General features: G+C 41.0%; 1 protein-coding gene across 2 annotated transcripts in view; it reads left to right on the top strand.

The window, feature by feature from the left end:
- CEP112 (centrosomal protein 112) overlaps positions 1-19,639 on the top strand; it is a 139,114-nt gene that overhangs the window by 86,059 nt on the left and 33,416 nt on the right. For both annotated transcript variants that reach the window (XM_042832958.1, XM_042832959.1), the window contains 2 exons: positions 12,898-12,960; positions 16,526-16,675. In XM_042832958.1, coding sequence (XP_042688892.1) covers positions 12,898-12,960; positions 16,526-16,675 — 213 coding nt within the window. The remainder of the gene's footprint in view (positions 1-12,897; positions 12,961-16,525; positions 16,676-19,639) is intronic.

Raw genomic sequence — 19,639 nt, 5'->3', positions numbered from 1 at the left:
GCTGTACAGCTGCTTCGGATGCCACAATCACTGTGTGAGTATTGCAAGTTTTGTGATTCTGTGGTGAAAGCATTCTGTCTGAAGATACAATGGCAGCAGTCATACTGTGGCTGTTACTCACCTTCTGGCTGCTCTGTGAACAGGATGACCATGACCTTTAAAGTCCAGATGATTGCAAAGTGAAACCTAGCTGAGGACTAGGCTGGCTGCTTTAACTTTATTGGATTAGAGAGAGCAGAAAGTGCAGCTCTGTCTAACCACACTTTTTCTCCCTCCAAATGCTCCATCCCTGAAGGTGCTCAAGGCTAGGATGGATGGGGCTCTGGCCAGCATCACTGAGTGGGTGGCAACCAGCCCATGCCAGGGGATTGGAACTGGGTGGGCCTTAAGGTCCCTTCCAACTTGAGCCATTTTATGAAAATAAGGGAAGTTCAAGCTAAAATTGCAAGGAGATAGGGTTTAGTTGCTAACAGTGTCTGGACTACTTTTGTCTGTGTGCATCAGATGAGCAAGTGCTGTGTGAAAGGTTTGAAAACAGAAATTAATGTTTCAGCTTCATCAATCCTTGTTCTGTTCAGAGGGGTCACTGCACATCAGTGCACTGATGGCTTCCTGGCAAACCCTACTTTGCCAGCTTCTGAACTGAAGTGTTTTACTACAGGAGGGATGATATGAACTGAAACACGTTAGTTTTATTTCAAAGGCTGAACTAAAAAAGCCTACCTAATATTGGTGGTAGACTAAGGGCTATGTGTAAGCAGATAATTGTTGAAGTGTCTTTTATATTCGTTAATGTTATGAGTGATACATTTTATTGCCCACTGATGTACAGCGGCACAAATTAACAGTCTGCATATACTGTCTGAATGGCCTTTGTGAAAGTGACATTTCATTTACCTGCGTCAGGTTCTTGGTCTGTAATTTTAAACAGCACTGGGAGGATTATGTTGGAAATCAGCCAGCCTGAAGCCATTAAAATGGCTGTGATCAACAATTCAGAATCTTTTCTGAATGTAAGGAAAGCTCCGCTTGGCATAATTATTTAAAGCCAAGGTCACACAAAGTATTTAAACCTTTGAAATTCATCATTAAAGGATTAATTTTAACTCAGGAAGACATTGTCATTTTTGCTTAAAAATGGAATTTGAATCTCAATTCTTTTCTTTCTTTGATCTTTTTTTTACATGTGTAGTATAGCAAAAGAAAAGTTAACTTCTTTACATCCTCAAATTAAAGTTACAAATAATCCTTCATAGGGAAATATCTTTAATAGTCTTGAATTGTCATTTCTGTCAGAAATATACATTTTTTGAATTTGTTGGATTTTTTTCCCGTTTTTCCAAATAAAATTGCTAATTTTAAGCTTCATTAACTGCTATTAATTTAACCTACTTTTTTTTTTTTTTTTTTTTTTTTTTTAACCTCTAATCAGAAGAGCACACGTTGAGTAGAGAATAAGGGGCGAAAAAGTCTGTTAGAAAGTCTTTCATAGACATGAAGAAATACCTTGCATTGCCTTCGTACCTCCCTCTGATGTTCTTCACTTCTTCCAAATACAGAGCTTTAGAAATTGACCACAAAGTCCAAAAGTCAGAATAGCATTTAAAGGTCAACAGTAACAATTTCAGCTGACTTATTTTCAAATCTTGAGCCTATTAAAACCCTTAGAATTTTAGATAGGGATTTTATCTGAGGGAAAGAAAACACCTTAATTGCAGCGTGAATCTTGACACTCGTTTTTAAAACAAGCAAGTCTCATTCCCCTGAAGTGTAGGACAACATGGGAGAAAGTTTCGTCCTCCAAATGTAATTCTTTTTGCCAAGTCTTTAAAGAGTGTTTAAAAATCCAGGAGGAAGCTGGATTTCACTGTTTAGGCTTTGAAATAGTCATATGGATGTCCAGATTTCTGAAGGTCAGTTCATTCCCATGTGAAGGAGCTCATTCCTTCTGGAACTGTTCTGTGAGTAATACTGATTCTTGTGTGTATTGCTTCATGAAATTGTTAAGAACTGGCTAAAACTTGAGTGGAAAAAAAGAGTACAAGGAGACACAGGAATCCTATGGTATCGCCCTCCTCATAGCCCTGCTGCAGTGGGGATGGGAGGGAGGGGAGTGGGGAGAAGAGTTTGAAGAACCAATTTCTATTGCAAGCACACTGGGCATTTAAATATCTGTTGGTATTGTAGACAGCTCTTCCATATTTATGTCAGCAGTGTTCTTTGCTGAGACCTTTGAAGTTGAGATTTTAAGCAGCAGATGAGATGAGATATTGCTTACTGTAGAATTTTGGTGATTATGGCGTATGATGCTGGAAAGTTACCCAATAAAAGTAGTATTGAACCTGTGATTCCAAAACCAAGTATCCTTTGACAGTTATTCTATCTCTGCATCAGTAGGGAATGATGAGTGGGAAAAAATATTTAACAGATTTCCAAATGACGCTGTGTAACCCATGCTATAGGAAAAATAAATGTATCCATTGTTGTGGAAGCAATTATAAAGGGAACAAGCCATAACTTTCCAGGGACCCCTCTGTGGGAGGCAGCATTTTCACTTAAACACCTCCTTGCACAAAAGTGAGCCACAGGTGACCAAAAAAAAATGGACATTATAAATGGTGTTGAACCTGGGTTGGACAAACTGTGGCACTTCTGAAGTTTCTCCATGCTGATCACCATCCCATGAGCTCTTTGACCTCTGGAGAAGGTGGTGAGGGCTCTGCCTCAGTGGGAATCAGCATGGAAGCTGTGCCCCTGGTCTGCACGTGCCCTTGCTCACAAGTTGAAAGGGCTCATGTCCAGCCTCTGGGGAAGGAACACAGACGCTCCCACCCCAGCACTTACGTTCCTGGGGAGCATCTGCCCAAGACTCAAGTGTTGGAGAAGCCCTTACGTTATTTGTTGTTGGTTGAATGTAGTATGGAATGCTTCCACGTGCACAGTTTCATGCTGCTCTATCAAACTGGATGTGTTCGTGCTTTTCCTCGATTGGGTCTGACCACGTGAAGTCTCCCATATTCATTTTGCATCTGCGTCCTTCCTGGTGGTGTAAGCAGTGCAGCTGAGGATATGGATATTCACAGGTCTAATGGGCTTTTTTCGTCTTTCCAATGTCTCCTTCCCTCAAAGGGCTGTGGTGTTGTTTCCTGCAGAAGGGGAGAACAAGGCAGGAACTCCTTTCATTGATCTGTCCTCATTTTGTAAGCAGGGCTGTTGCCACCAGCCTGTGTGTGTGTGATATGGCAATAGAGCTGTGCTGCTGTAGGGCAGCATGGCACTTTGCTTTCAGCCTGGCTAGGTTGGGTGCCACAGCCAACGGTAGTCCTCGTATTGCTCACCTGTAAGATGTAACAGGTCTGTTGTGTTAGCACACAGGACCTCTTTATCCGATGTGGATAATCAGCAGTAACGTCCTTAAGGTCCGATAAGCTGCGCTGGACGTAAGTCAGACAAATTGAAGATGGTAGCATGGAGAATCTGCAGCTACTTGTCATGTTCTTAGGACTTCTGCGCTTTCATAATATCTGTTATCTGTCTCTAACATAAAAATTACTTGACAGTTTCTCCAAATTATTTCTTGTATATTAGCTAAGGAATCTTAAATACCGCTTCAGAGGAACACTTGCATTCAATCATAGTGATTTTGATTTGCTTTTAAAGCTGTTAACTATAGATTTAATTTGCTTGAATTTCATTATATCAAGTTGATTATAGCGTTTTCAGATACGGTGGTGATTTTTTTTCTATTTGAAGTCATACCTCATTACGATGAAATGAAACAAATTATTCAATAAATGTATTAAACAGACAAACCACTGCACTGAGGCTCCAGTAATGACTCATTTCAGCAGGGAGTCAGGTGTGCTAGAGGTTGCATCAGCAGCACTTGCAGCACCAGCACTGATCAGCCAGGTGGAACAGACCCTACAAAGCCTATGAACATTGTCAGGTTTGCCAGAAATTACTGAAAGAAAGAGACAAACTGCATTGCTAAGTGTGTGCAGATGTGAAGCTTGGCTAACACAACTGTTTGTAACATTCGTCTGTGGTATTTTCTTGGCAAAGCAAGTGAGCATTCAGAAAGCATGACCCTAGCAGATCAGTAGACATGCTAACAATGCTCAAAGGAAGCAACCTTGGAACGCTGCAAGTATCTCATAAAAAAGCTCTCTGAGCAGTGTACATGACTAAACTGGAGCGGGAGAAAGGACTTTTTTTTTCTCTAGATAATTTTCAACATTTAGCTTTTTACTGACTTTTTTTCTATAGTTAAATAGAGACTTTTTTGACTCATCCTGTTAAACCTTTATGCGGGTTCCAGGAACATCTAATTCTTTTTCAGTGCTGCTTTTCTGTGGAGAAGTAATTTACATTTTTGTGCATTGACTAAAAAAAAAGGAAAGTCCAGCACTTGAGTTACTTGGCTGCAATTCTTCTGTTAGGATACTTTTGTGAATTTCACAGATAGGACCCCAAGAATGTGTGCAGCCTGGCCAGGGCTGTGCAAACCACTCTGGTAGGTTTTAATGGTGTAGCAGTTACCTGTGCTCTGAGATTTCTGTTACTTTAAATAAAATCTGACAGTTATAATGTGTTTTGGTCTATACCTGTTATAATTCACCTACATCTGCTGCTGAGTCTGGGTGAAGATAAAATGCCTGGGAGATTTGAAGGTGAAACTTTGGAAGGTTACATATACAAAAGAATATAAAATTCTTATATAAAAGAATATGCATATATAAAAGAATATGCATAAATATACGACATAATAGGACATCTACAACATCTTCAAAGAAGTTACAGAGATCCTCTAAGAGATGTCCCATTAGAAGTATTGAGTTTCCCCTAAGTGGCAATTTCTGCTCATAAAGAATAAGCATTGCATGCTTTCCATTAGCTTACATTGTTTAATACAAGCTCTGTAGATGCTGTTCTTTGCCAACTATACATTTCATTAACTACCCAAAATGGTTCCCTTTGTATCTGTGACCTTATGGGAGCTGGACATCTCTGCAGCAGTTCTGTAGGTTCCTGCTTACGCTTTTTTGTGTGCCTTCACTGTTATTCCTCAGATTTATCAGTTTAACTTACAGTTGCCTGCTCTCTAGTATAGGAGCTGATTGAAATGTAAGACTTTGTTTTGTTGCCTTTTTTTTTTCTTCCTTTTTTAAATAGCTTCGCCAATTCACTCTTATTTAGATTTGTTGAATGAATGCCATCTGGTCTGGGTGCCCAGACATGGCAGTCAATGCAAGCCAAAGCAAATGTTACCCCATGAAATGTATCTGCTGAGGTCAGCATCTACATCAAACTTACTCGTTATAGCTTTATTTGGAAGAAGGGTTCCACTATTAGGACTAAAATAACAGAAAATATTTCTATTGCGTATTGAAATTTTGGTACAATTTGAAGAGATTGTTGATGTTTATTTGCTCTTTCTTCATCTGTCTACAGTAGAGCAAAACTACAAGTGGCCTTTTTGCTTGTTTTTCCTTTTTGTAGAGAAAGAAGTATTTAGAAATTAGGGAAGGGCTCAAAACACTGCTACGAGTCCTTCAGAGTCTGTAAAGAAACAAAAGTGTTCCAGGATGACTTGCTTACAGCTGTAGAACATGTCACAGAGTAACACCCACCTTCATTAAATGGGTGAGAAAGAATTCTAATTGTTTTGAACTTCTTGTGATCAGCCTGCATATGCTTCATTGTAACACGATACCAAAGTGCCTCAATTATGATTTGTATATTTTGGTGCCAGAAGGTTTTTTTCTTATGCTAAATTATTAAGTTCTGTCAGCTGCTGGGCTGTCATATAGAGATACAGTAAATCACATTATATTTTGTCATGGATTACACAGAGCAATAAATTTGGGAACAGAGATCAAAGTAGTTTCACAATCACATCTGAGTGTAGGAGGGGTGTTTAACTTGTAGAAAATCTGATTTAGGTGAAACTGTTGCAGTTCTTGTGTGAATTTGAAATGAATTTGGGTGTCTGGTTGAAAATGAATAAGGTACAAATCCCCAGGAGTTCTCCTGCATTGAGTTCACAAGAGTGAATTCTGACCTGCAGCTGCAGGACGAAGAACAGATAAATAATTAAACATTGGGCATGTTAAGTGCCTCACAGTGTCTTATTTATGCTTTTAATTGCCCTTATGATTGAGCAATCCTCTTTTTAATTGGGACTTTTCTGGGCTCGGGTACACTTAGTCATTGCTACAGAAATGCTTTCTGGCTCCGTGAAGCTGTAGTGCTTTTCTTGGGAAGCTTTGTTGTATTTAAAACTACAAAAAGTAGCCCCACATAATCTTGCTAAGGAACACTGATTCCTTCACATCATAGATTTGTTAGAGGATTTTGCCTTACTTTGAATGTTTGTCTTTCCAGCAGTAGAAGCTTGACTTCTCTTGGGCTGTCATCTGATGACGTAACTTGGTAATGCCAAGTCTGTCCTTCTGTTGCCAGTTTTCCTTCTATTTATTTAACCAGATTTTCTACCAGAGTGATACTCGGGATCTTCTTTTGTAGCCCTAATCTTTTTATAAATTGCTTGTTATTGCTACAAATTTCAATTTAGAACAGCAAAGGCAAATCTGAAAAATAAAAGGCACATTCTTTCTCTGTGTGGTCCTTTCAGGAGCCTTCCAGTCTCACCTTGGTAAAAGGTAAGGAACACAGGCTGATACCAAGCAATAAAGGGCATGAGCCTCAGAAATCTCTGAAATCTGGTGAAATTTTGTGCTATAAAGCTTGAAACCAAGACAACTCCTGGATCATCTTGGTGCTGTTGCCCAATGAGTTGTGGAAGAAGCATTAGCTTTGACTTGAGCCATCAAAGGACATTTAGCAGCCTATCCCATCATGATTTTACTGGGTGTCAGCAGTTTGTGTACAAAAACCATCTGGGCCTGAGTGGGTATAACGTACTAAGTGACCAATGCTCTGGATATAACTTAAATAATCATTTAAATTTAGTTAGACAAGGAGAAAAACACAAAATATTTTAAAACAACAGATCAGGAATGTATGGAAGTTCAGAGCTGAGGGAAAACTATTCCTCACGTAGCACTGGGTAGGGAGTTTTTCATCCTCAACATCTTCACGAGGTTTGCTCGGTTCATCTGATTTGAATGCTGTAACACAGCAGCCATCTGCCTCCAGGCTCCTCTGGCAAAATGTCACAGTACCTCTTCAGATTAAGATAGCATTTGCCATCTGTCCTGCAAATGCCTGACACGTGCGTCAGTGCTGTCTTCTTATAAAGTGTGTTTAAGGTATGGGATGGTTTCATACAGCAAGACTGAAGTATTAACCTGGTTGTAAAACCTTGTGTTGTGCACAAGGCTTGTATCTTGGGCCAAATCATGGAGCAGCCTTCAGGTAAGGTCCAGGCTCACTGCAGCATTGAATACAAGTTGGTGTTAGTGGATCTGGGAGATATTTAGATAGTAAATCCAAATACCTATTCACTTAGGTGAAGGCAGCAGTTATATTCTAGTATAAGGACTGGGTAAGTTCAGCAGTGGGAGTCTCATAGAAGAATTATTGGAAGAGTTAAATGGATGTATTTAATTTCATTACTTAATTTCAGAATGATTAGAAGTACACCAGTGGTTCAAATGAAAGGACTGGAAAAAAGAGTTTTCCCAAGGCACAAAGTGCCCAAGCAGTTTTTTAGCAGGGCCCCATTAAGCACAGAATTGCAATTCTCCATCCTGTGAAGGGTCACATCCGTTTCTATTCATTCGTTTTCATTTTTTGGAATGAAAAGTTCTTAGCACATGAATGAGAGCGCAGTTGGTTTTTTCCCTTAAAATGCATGTTTAAAAAAAAAAAAAGAAGAAGAAGAAGAGAAAGATTTATAGACCTACAAAAGTGGAACGTAAAATAGAAAATTAATAGGATTTGTGGGACAGATTGGGATTTCTATCATTCATTTTGAAAACCCTTGAAGTCATTTGGTACTTGACTAATTCTGTTAACATCATTTTGAATATTGAACTACTTTTAATAGTCTTTTTGGGGACTCAAATTACATATTTCAACTGGTATTCTGTTACACAGAGATTCAGCTTTCCATTTGTTATCTGACTGGTGGAGAGAGTGGTAGAAACAGAAAGGGTTTGGACAAAGGAGGCCATCCACTGTCATTACTGGAGGCACATAAAGAAAATACAAGTTTCAGACTTTGAAATCTTCATGTACAGTCAGATGAATTTTAAAGGTGATCGGCTGATCTCTGAAGCTGAAGCAGACAGTGTGTGCTGTTTTCACATCATTTGCTACATTTTGTCATTATTCAGATCATTTTCTTTCGACATCTGTCAAATTGCACGATCTTGATTTTTGATGCTTTAGCATAATGCTGTCAAACTGAAAGAGAAATATTCCAGAATCTGGAATGGTGTGTTGCTGGTTGGGCTTTTTTTGTGTGTGTGTTTTTTTAAGGTAAATGGGCCCCATTTACATTTGTTCTTTGATGTTAAATTCTTTGCTGCACATCAGAGAACAGTTGCTTCTTCCCTGGAGCAAATTTTCTTTCTTCTTTTTCCCCCACTCTTTGATTTTTCTTTTTTTCCTCCAGTTTCCTTACAGTTTTATCTCACTAATTATGGAGGATCAGGTTATGTATGGCCATCATTTAGCTAGTTGCAGGCATTTTGAGAAGTGCTTATTCCATAGCTGGTTCCCTAACCAGATTCCTTAACTCTGCTTCTCTGGTAGTGAGTATGGCTGTACCTAGCAAGAGCTGGCTTTGTGAGATTGTTGTTTTGTATTGCTGAAATTGAAATCACATTGAAACGCTACAGAATCCATTGCAAGACTGTGATGGATTCACATACAGATGAACAGGATGGCGCTGTGCCAGACCTGCCTGTGTTTGGGTTGCAGCAGGGAGGGTTTGTATCCATTCTGTAGCATGATAGAAATCCTACTGCTGACTTTCCATCCAAAAATCGCCATTTGGGAGCTGAAAGATTTGCACAGATTTGTACCACTCTAAAATTAATAATCATATATGAGCAGCTACAGTGTTGATAACCACTGCAGACAGCCTAGATGTCAGCAGAACGCACTGTCCTCATGTGTGCACACCCTGCAGTGCCATGGGAACAGCATCCCTGCACCTCCCCATCAGCCTTCAGCAGGTGCTTGGCTGCAGTGTGTTCAGATAAAGGTCTGGTTCTATTGAATGGAACTGCATCCAAAAGCTTCCTATACATCTTGCACCCTAAAAACTGCACGTGAAAGTCTGTGTGTAAGCCATGCAGGCTGTGTTTGGAGTACGGTTGTATCATGGTAGAAACTTTGCTACTTTACTCTTAGTAATGTGGCTCTGTTTCATGAAAGGCAGAAGTGAAAATCAGATGGTGTCAGAATGGCACCCATTAGTTCAGATGTCACATCTGTATTTCTAATGCTGTTTTTAACGCTTGTGTGAAATATTTAGTTGAAGTTGGTGCAGTTCTGCTCAGCAATCACAATAGGATGCTTTAAGGCTTCTTGTAGAATTATGGTTGGTTTTTAAAACCAATTAACTGTAACCAGGACATAATCTTTTTAATGCAGAAGTCCTCACTCTGTAATATAAAGTAACTGCATGTAAAATTGTCATAATCAGATAATTTTAGCTAAAACGTGTATTAACTGTGTGAAACTAAACAAGTTAATTTTCTGAATCGGTGGGATTCCTCTATGGCTTATCCAATTTAAACCCTTTTATTACAGAAATGGATATTACAATTGATATTTCTGACAAGTTTTTGCCAAGCATGAATTTCAACTGCTACCTCTCACACACGGAAAACTAGTTTAAGGCCATTAACTATATTTGCAGTGCTGCCCATTGCTATAAAAAGAGTTAGACTTTAATGAATACTGGCTGACCCTCCAAGTGTTCACCTTCCAGTTGGATTCTTATTCATTATGTTTCTGAAATAGCATGTAACCTGAAAGTGAGGGAATGCCCTTCAAGTAGGCAGGGTGTGCTTTGTGCAGTGCACGAGATGAGCAGCCTGGGAGAAAAGAAGCCCAGGAAACTGCTGCTTGTGTACATTGTGCCAGTTTTAACCTTCTCGTTTGTCATATAAATCCACAGCTATGTGTATTTACTTTGCTGTAAGTCTTTTCTGACAGAGAAAGTAAGTAAAAAGGCCTTCATTTTTTTTGTGTGGCAGTGCTTCATGTGCCCAGGGGTGTAGGTTTATGCTTCCCCAGGCTGCAAAGCAACAGCTGATGGTCTGCAAGTGTGTTAAATGTGGTTGAGCTGCAGGTTTGGAAAAGGGAAATGTAAGAGAACACAATGGAAAAGAGTGTTTGTGAGCATGGCCATGAATTAGATCTTTTCAGCTGACCATTGGATACAAGTAGGAGAAACTGCCTTCTGCTGAGCATCGCAGGGCCATCTGTGCAGTTTGTGATGGTGCAGGAGCTGTGAGGTGTTATGGATTTGGGGAGAAAAGCTGCAGTCAGCTGTGGCCATAGGGGCTGGGTGGGCAATTTTAGACAGCTAGGGCTGGTCTAAATGCACGTTTGCCATCTCCAGGGGAGTTTTGGTACCTCTGGAAATCAAACCCCTCAAATAAGGATGCATTAAAATGCAAGTGTTTCTTGTTGACTTGGAGACAACTTACTGGTATTTTGCAGGTTGGAATTTGTTGAAGCCATTGCAAAATAAAATGTAGCTGCGTTTAGATGAACTTGTCGGATGTACTTTGTCTTTAGAGAGGAAGAAAACACTGAAATTCAGCATCTCCTTTGTATCCCCTCTGTCGTGTCTGTCTCAGGTTGTCCTGGGTCTGTGCAGTATGAACAAAGGAGCTCTGCTTTGTTTCTGAAAGCTATAGGTTTGTTTTAGTTCTTTGTTGAGATTTCTTCAGGAGGTTTTCAAGCTGCTTCTGTGGGAGATGGAGCCTTTTACCCCAGGCATGCTGAGAGAGAGCAGCTGCAATGTGATCTGTGCAGTGCTTTGCTGGCTGGTAGCTCTGCCTTGCTGGGAGTAGCAGAAATTTAATCTATTGCAGACATTTATTTTTTTACTTCTTTTCCTAAACTGACACTTTCGGTCACTTTATGCTTTACCAACACTGCACATCATAACCTGGACAAGAGTGCAGTGGAAGGAGTTAATGTGAACCTGAGCACAAGGAGAAGTGTAGCAGAGAGCTGACACAGCTCCTCCTGTGTTATTGCTCTCTTTATCATGCAGCCCTCAGCGTGCCCAGGCAGTGCTTTCCATAGCAGGTCTAAAAAAGGTGGAACTCACTTTATCTGATGCTCCAAACTTCTTATGTATGTTGTTTCAAACCAATGCGTGGTGTCATATCTCTATTTACAACAACAAAAAAGTGTTCTTGAAACACTTAATAATTGATTTTGATTAACTATTTATTAATACTGACTAATGCATGAAATACGGAGATTTCATAATCTCAGAATTTGAAGGGATTCAAGGCCTTAAATTGCAGCATTGTGTAAACTCACAGATTATGTTTAACTGGCTGTAATAGACTTGCACTAAGCTGCACCACGGAGCTGCATGATGCAGAGGATCTGAGCCTTGTCATGCTCTCCTGTAGTGCCTTGAAAACAGTCTGCAATTTTAAGCCTCTACATTTAAAGTCCACTAAAATCAGTATCACCATTTGCTTGACCAAAGGGCCTTATGTTTGCAGAACCCAAGTTTAGCCTTGCAGCTGGACCGACCCATGTGGGACAAAGAGGCTTTGAGGCCCTTTGGTGGCTGTGGTCCCCAACCCATGGGGCTGGCGCACGAAACGGAGGGGACAGATCAAAGGTTGGAGCATGAGGTCACATTGATTTTTGAAAACTTAATCAGCTTAAATTTGCTTCAGAACTCTGCTTTGCAGTGTTCCATCCCCTAAGAACATGTTTTCCTTAGACATCTCTCCTCAGATTGTAGAACCAAGAGTGTGAGAGTGCTGAGGAGCTCATGGGAGGGCAGTGATGTGATGCTGGTGTCAGTGTGATGCAGTGGGACCTTAGAAGAGAGATGGGAATCAGAGCTGTCTCCTGAAATTAAACAGAAAATATGTTTTAATTATTGTTATCTAATTATTATGGAAAAGAAAGTATTTGAGGTAAACCCTTACAAGCTGTTTTCCCCCAGAAGTAAGGAGGCATATCCTTACTGGACACCACTGTACCTTGTTTTCGGTGGGCTTTGTTCTTTATCATTGAGCTATGAGTCACAGAATAACAGAATAGCCGGGTTGGAAGGGACCTCAAGGATCACGAATCTCCAACCCCCTGCCACATGCAGGGCTACCAACCTCCCTATTTATACTAGACCAGGGTGCCCAGGGCCCCATCCAACAAAAAGAAAGCCAGGAGCAGGAAGGAGCTGTGGCCAAAGAGAGCCCACTTGGGCTCTCGTGCAGTTTGATCACAGCCTGGAGCAAAGCCTGGGACTAGGAGCAGGACTGGGCAAAAGGAAGCCATGACGTCCCCGCGTAGTCTTGCTGTTGGTGCTGTACCCCCCTACAGCCTGTGCTGGGGCTTTTTCCTTCCGTTTCTCCTTCCTTTCCAGTTGCATCACCCCGATAAACCAGTGGCTGTGTTCCTTCCACCCCTTGCCACATGAACGCGCTCTCTTCTCTCTCTCCCCCTTTTTTTTTTTTTTTTTAATCCTCAGAACTCTTTATGTTTTTCTGATAATTGGCAGCAGAGGTACAATTTCTCCCCTCTTTCAAGCGATGAATAGTTGGCCTCAGATCAAAGGCGAGCCCTCGCGGTTTGCTGGCTGCCGCAGAAGGGCGTGGGGCTGGCGTGGGTCCCGGCTCGGTGATGGGCACGGCGGCTCGGTGCCCGGGGGGGCTGCCAGCAGCACGCTGCTCACCCCAGCTCATCGGATGCCTCTGTCTGTGTGTGTTTCAGGCCAACGGCCGACTGAAGCAGATGGAGAAAGAGTGCAGCCAGAAGCTGGCCAAGTCCTCGCAGGTAGGTGACGAGAAGACAGGAGCTTCCCATGAGCTCATTTGATTTGGAGACCTGATGAAAAGTGTAATTACTTCTGCTCTTAAGTGTAGGTCTTTATGATCAGGAGAAGCTGTAACCGTTTCCCAAATCAAATATACAGAGTCATCCTTAAGACTTTAACCTCAGGAAAAAGACAGAGACATACAACTCACTATAAAAAATTTATTATTATTATTTTTGGAGTTTTCTTCTTTGCCATCTTTTGAGAACCCCCAGTGGATTGAGCCCTCTGTCTGGGAAATGCAGCCCCAGCAGCAGCCCCTGTAAGCAGCACAGCCCATGGAGCCCACAGATACCAGATAGCCCTGCAGATACCAGAGCTGTGTCTGTCACCAGGTGGGCTTTGCCCACAAGAATCACAGAATCACAGAATGGCCAGGGTTGGAAGGGACCTCAAGGATCATGAATCTCCAATCCCCCTGCCATATGCAGGGCCACCAACCTCCCCATTTAAGAGACCAGGCTGCCCAGGGCCCCATCCAACCTGGCCTTGAACACCTCCAGAGACGGGGCATCCACAGCCTCTCTGGGCAGCTGTTCCAGCACCTCACCACTCTCTCTGTAAAGAATTTCCCCCTGACGTCCAACCAAAATCTCCCCTCCTCAACTTAAGACCATTTCCCCTAGTCCTGCAGTTATCAACCCTTTCAAAGAGTTGATTCCCCTCCCCTCTGTACACTAGATCCATGTTTGGCTCCATGTTAGGTCCACAAGGTCCATGTTAGGGCAGCAGTTCCAGACAGACATTCTGCTGGTTAGTATTGCTGCTACCCAATTTTTGTTCTGAGGGTGATGAGGCACTGGCCCAAAGAGGAGTTGCCCATCCCTGGAGACACTCAGGTCAGGCTGGATGGGCTCTGAGCACGTGATAGAGCTGTGGGTGTCCCTGTTCATGGCAGAGCAGTTGGACTAGATGGCTTTCCAACTCAAACGATTCAGTGAATCTAATTCAGCATTTTGCCCAGAGTAACATTTGGAAGAATGCAGTATCCTGACAGCAAACAGTTTTTACTTTGACTTTTTTCATTCTTTAGTGTAGTCTTTAGAACATGAAAGGTGAAAATGTGTGCTGAATTTGCATACATGCTTTAAAAAGCTAAGACAGGATGATTTCTAAATATTTCAGCTTTCATTTTGATTGACAGGTAGTATTGAAGTGTGAAAGATGATGGAGATGCAACCAGAAGTTAATCTTTTAATAATAAGAAAATTGCCACGAGGATTTACATGGAGGTGTCATTCTTCTCATTCCTCCCAACCTCAGCACAGTGCCTTCCTGTTACTTTCAAAGGCGTTTTCAGCAGTAGCAATAATAGCCTACTCCTCTGTTAAAATCAATAAAAGCACGACAAAGAAGAGTTTAGAACCCTCCAAACTAAAGAGAGGAGATCAGTGGCACAATGAGAAGAAATTGCGAACTCCAAAGTTTGCAAAACACTTCAAAATTTGTAAAGCTTTCGATTTCTACTTTTCAGCTACCTTTGGTAAAGCTTTAGAAAGAATAAGACTTGAAATTATGGGTTTGAATAGCAGAAAATTTGTGAAACCCAAAAAGTAACGTCATGCGTGTCAGACCTTAAGGAAGAGATCCTTCTCATTGCTAATTCTAATTTACCTTTTGTTTGTCACTTTTATACCATTGTCAGCTTCTCTGTGCCAGGCAAACTGTCTGAACAAAAACTGTCTGAAAAAAATGGGTCTTGATCCATTTGTTAAAGACAGATGGACTAATCCCAGCATTTCTCAATTTTTAAACAAGGGGAAAGAGAAATGGCTTTAATTGTTACAGTGGGAACACCTATGTAGCACAGTGCAAAGCCATAAATATCTAGTCTAAATGTCGTAATAAATTTTGTCAGACTGAAATTTATTGGCCTGTAGAATAGTCTCAAAATGGAAAAACTTGGAGATGTGTTTTTTTTAAGGTAGGCATTGCTGTAGCTAACACACACTGTTCTCTTTATTGGGGAGAGATGGACCCAGCAACCAGACCTGGCATTCCTCTGTGCTTTCTGGGGCAGACACAACACATACATCATATGTCAGGGCTATTTGGCACAATGAAGACATTTTACCCTAATGTCTGAATTTCTTTACTTTTGTGGGTTTGAATCAAATCCCTTGTGTTTCTTGAGCATAGTCTTTTTCTTGCTCAGTATTAATAATGGGTCAATTGCAACTTTTCTTGTGGTCACGTTGCTGACAACATCCGTCTAATCTCATGCTCTGTGGCCTCTTGGAGCATTCACTTTTAACACCCACAGAGAGGAGATATTTCAAGAAATTTCCTCTGAAGTTTATGCAAAGTAAACAGATTTTTTTCTCTGAAAAGTACTGCATAAAGCAGATCTTTCTCCATCAATTCATGCTGAAATTCCCTAGCATGTGTTTTAGAATTCCTATGCCAGCCCAGTAAAAACTTTAAATTTCACTTCTGTTATATTAATGGGTTATTTTATCTTTTTTTTTTTTTTTTTAAGTGACAAAACAAAATATACACAAATCTAGGAAATATCCATTTTTACTCAGGATCTGCTTTGCTCTGTAGGATCTTCAGGACCAGTAAGACATAGAGAAATAAATTAGAGTGAACTTTTAAGTCCTTTTCCTTTTCCCTGGTGGTTCTAAAACCATCATTTGTAGAATATTACTTCTTGCATCAGATCCATCCCATTAGCAGTTGTTTTGCAGCAGCTTTTTTCTTCCAAAATAATGATGGCCCAAGTGTAGTTCAGTGCTCTGTGATGATGAGGAGCATTGCAAACACATCGCAGCGCCCCGCTATCCCCTCCCTGGCTGCCTGTGTTGGAGTTGTTCTCATCTCCAGCAGTTGAACCTTGAGTCTGGATATGTACATTAAAGTCAGTGGCTGTCCCATGTGGTGCAGTGATGACTTCCCTGTCAGCATAACATTCTGTAAATAAGCCTGAAGGATCTGATGTAGTTACGACTTTCCACGGTGATTTAAAAAAGGAAAATAGTGCAACAATTACATTTCAACAGATAGGGAGTGAATCATATAAGCAGAGTACTGCAAGGTCCTGGGTGTTCAATCAGGTCCTGCTGCACTGCCGAGCAGAGTGCATTCCTTTCAGCTGCTCTGAAGTTCAGCATTTCATCCCAATAGGTGAACGTGGGCTCAGTGGAGCTGGAAGGTGTAACTGTAGGAAATGTACACAGGTATCTTCCTGCAAATTTTCCACACTCATTTCAGGGCAGTGGAAACCTGCAAACTTCCTATATTTTGAAGATCACAGATGTGCTTTGTTCTCACGAGTAAATATTTTAGAATGTCATAGTGGAAAACTCTTCCAAATACTTTGTGTTCAGCAGGTTTTGTTATTTGTAGCCTCGCTATCTTCCTTTTCTTTGTATGACATTTCCTGCTTGCCAGTGTGCAATGTGTTAATTGAGAATATTTGGTTTGTGCAGCAATATGCCAATGCCATGCTCTTACCAAGCATAAAAACATGCCAAGTACATGCCTGTTACTGAAGAGAGATTTAGCATGCTGTTTTCTTTTTAGATCATAGCTGAACTTAAGACAACCATTTCCTCTCTGACAGAAGAGAACAGCCAGCAGCAGCTCGCTGCAGAACAGCGGCTCCAGGAAGTTGTACAACAGTTTGAAGATAAGAAGCAGCAGCTGATTACAGATAATAACAGAGCAATCAAGGTAATCTGGGATGTTAGTCACTGATGCCACTAGCTGGGTTGGTGTAATTAACTGCACTGTTCTGCAGTGGGCAGATGAACGCAGGAATCGTTCCTGCTAACACGCCACTCACCAATTCCATTCACTGGGCTTTGGTCAGAAGTTGGGGTTTGGCAAGTCTAACCCATCCAGTCAAAAGCTTGAAGCTCTCCTTTTCTCCTAATGTTAACTCAGGTACTGTAACAGGTTTCAGCACGTTCAGATGGTGCATCACAGCAGCTTCCATTTGGTTTTCACAAGGAGATGGCAGCGTTTGTGATTGAGGATACAATGGAGGAAAGCATGTTTTTAGTACTATGAGGGGAATCAAGTTTGTTATTATTATCTTTGAATTTCTCCATATTTTGTTTTGTATCAGAGTTGCATTCTCTGGCCCATTGTAAGCTTCTTTAAGGAAGCATTAAGAGTCTGCTGGTGTGAGTGTCCGGACTGTGTTCCTTGCTGTTCACACACCTTGCCTCCAATCAGCTGCAGAGGACTCTTTTTAAATGTCTTTCCTCTCAGAGTAGTAAAGAGCAAAGGAAGATTCTTTGAACAGCTGTAATCTGTTGGGCTTGACAGCTAAAGCACTTCATTAAAAATGGTGTAGAAGGAGAAAATGCTTTTTTTCTTAGTAAGGGCGTTTTCCAGTGCCAAACAAAGAATGATGCTGTTAAATCTGGGAACTCATGAAAAACCTCATGAAAACTCATGAAAAACTCCTATAGTTTTTCTGACTTGTTGTGCTGAAAAGAAATGGTGGCAGTTTTACATGTTGGAACTGTCTGGTGTTCACGTAGGCTACAATTCATGTTGTCTTCTAAATTTGAGTGGTTTGCATGATGAAATTAGGTTGACATTACTATTTCATTATTTGGAGAGTGCTTTTTCTCCTTTTGCCATGAACTACTTAATGATGTTCTTCTCTTCATTTGTGTGTGTTTCTTGAGGAGCAGAATTTTCTTTCTGATCATTCGTTAGTCTATTCTGTCAAAGGTTTACAGATATAAACGTTGGTTGTAATTTTTTATCCAAGTTGGATCAACGGAGGTCGGTTTTATTTTCTTTGGGATCTGCAAATAGGATACTGTTAAGTCCCATTATTTTGGAGTACAGTTGGGATGATCCCACTTATGAGCATACATTATTAGTTCCCCAGCGTTCCAGGGGCCAACTGGGTGTCCAAAAGCACTGTGACAGTGGAGCATCCTTCCAGTATTCCATTGTATTCCAGTCAGGAATACACTGAGATTCACCAGTTGTCATGCATTCTACCTCCAGAAGTTATAGCTTTGTAAAACATGTTTGAGACTGCTTGGCAGCTTCTTTTCTTCTCACCTGGTGCATGTGCTACTATTGGATTTACAGATTCACGAGAGTTACTTTTACTGGAAGCAATTCAGCTGTTAGTAACAGCAGCTTTTGAACACTAATGGTTATGGATTCTATGAAATCCTTCTCCATGTAAATGTGTTTTCTGCCATTACAGACTTAATTTGGACATCATGACTCAGAATATAATGGAATACATACAGACCAAAGGGGAATTGTGCACGGTGTTTCTGAGCAATGTCCTGGTGAATTTTTGGCCCTGGTGCCGTGTTTTCTAAGATTTGGTCAACATGGGGAAGAAATTGCAGGAGATGTTATACTTGGAGATCTGGAACTTTTGTTCAGTATCATTAAGGTTGTACTTGAAAAAAATCTTCCTTTGAAACCACTGATTTATTAGAAATGAACTGAAAGCCAGATATCTGAGCAGAAAATTCTTAGGAAGATGAACTGCTGCATATACTTGTACAAGAGTAAAGAGATGTTTTTAATATTCAATCACTTTGTATTTTTAAGAACCACACATATTTTCTAGACAAGCATATGCAGAAATACTTTGCTTTATATTAGCCTGGGGCAAAAAAACTGTTCCTGGTGAAGTGGAATCCTAGATGTACCGTGGATAGGGAAAGGAATCCATCCCAGGGTAAGCTGAAGACCATGAGAGTTGATTGAAGAAACATTTTAAAGACAAAGCAATTCTTAATATGTTATAAGCCTTACAGAGGACTTGATTCAAGCTATTGAAAAGACTATTGCTGAAAAACAGGCAATTGCTAAATATAACATTGGTTTAAGCCAGCACTGAGGAACGGATTGCGAGGTACTTTATATGGTATTGGGTGACTTCCTGTACGGCCTTCCACTTATTATTCTTTTCAAAGGGAGAAATATATTTTTACAGAAACCAACTGGCTCTCAGAGAAGTTCCACGTTTAGTCAGTAAAGTGATATCCAGATGTGGATGCCATCGTACATGATTTTGATGTTAATGCAAATTCCTGACTCTTTTCTAGTTTTCTAAGTCCTTATTATTTCATGATTTTATCCATCTCCTTGGTCTTGATTTTTCTTAATAGCATCTTAAGCATTAGCAAAAAAAGAATAAAAGAAACTTAAAAACATTTTGCTTCTTTTGACAACCTAAAAACCCAATCTGAGCAACACTTTTAGTCTTCAGATGGCCTCAATTTGGGTCAGTTTGAGACATGCTTAAAGTACTTGGCATTCTGTATTGCACTGTGATTTGTCTGGCCTAGGGCAAGCCAAGCTTCGTGCTCTCAGAGTCATACAGTCAGGGTAAAAGCTTGGCTGGTGAACTTCCTTTCTTGTGGCTCAGGAGGTATCCACTTCGGATACCACCAAATTGCAACATCCAGCAGCAAGCATCCAAGTTGCAGTGATCTGACACAGCGCTGAGCAATGAGGTGACTGCTATTGCTGCCTGCTTCTGCTGCTGAATGTGAGCCTGCAGGGGTTACGACAGCGCTGGCACAGGGGATGGAGCACGGCTCCGTGCTGTGCAGATCTCTTGCCTTTGAACTTTCCAGGGCTTGCACTCCTTGCAGCACAGCACACGACTCTGCAGCAGGCCTGGCACGGGGCAAAGCCAGC

This window comes from Centrocercus urophasianus, unplaced genomic scaffold (genome assembly GCF_019232065.1).
Source record: "Centrocercus urophasianus isolate 14NV4802_14NV808 unplaced genomic scaffold, USGS_Curo_1.0 seq_40, whole genome shotgun sequence".
Classification (NCBI taxonomy): Eukaryota; Metazoa; Chordata; class Aves; order Galliformes; family Phasianidae; genus Centrocercus; species Centrocercus urophasianus.
Note: the sequence above shows the minus strand (reverse complement) of the source record. Positions and strands in the feature narration are given on the sequence as shown.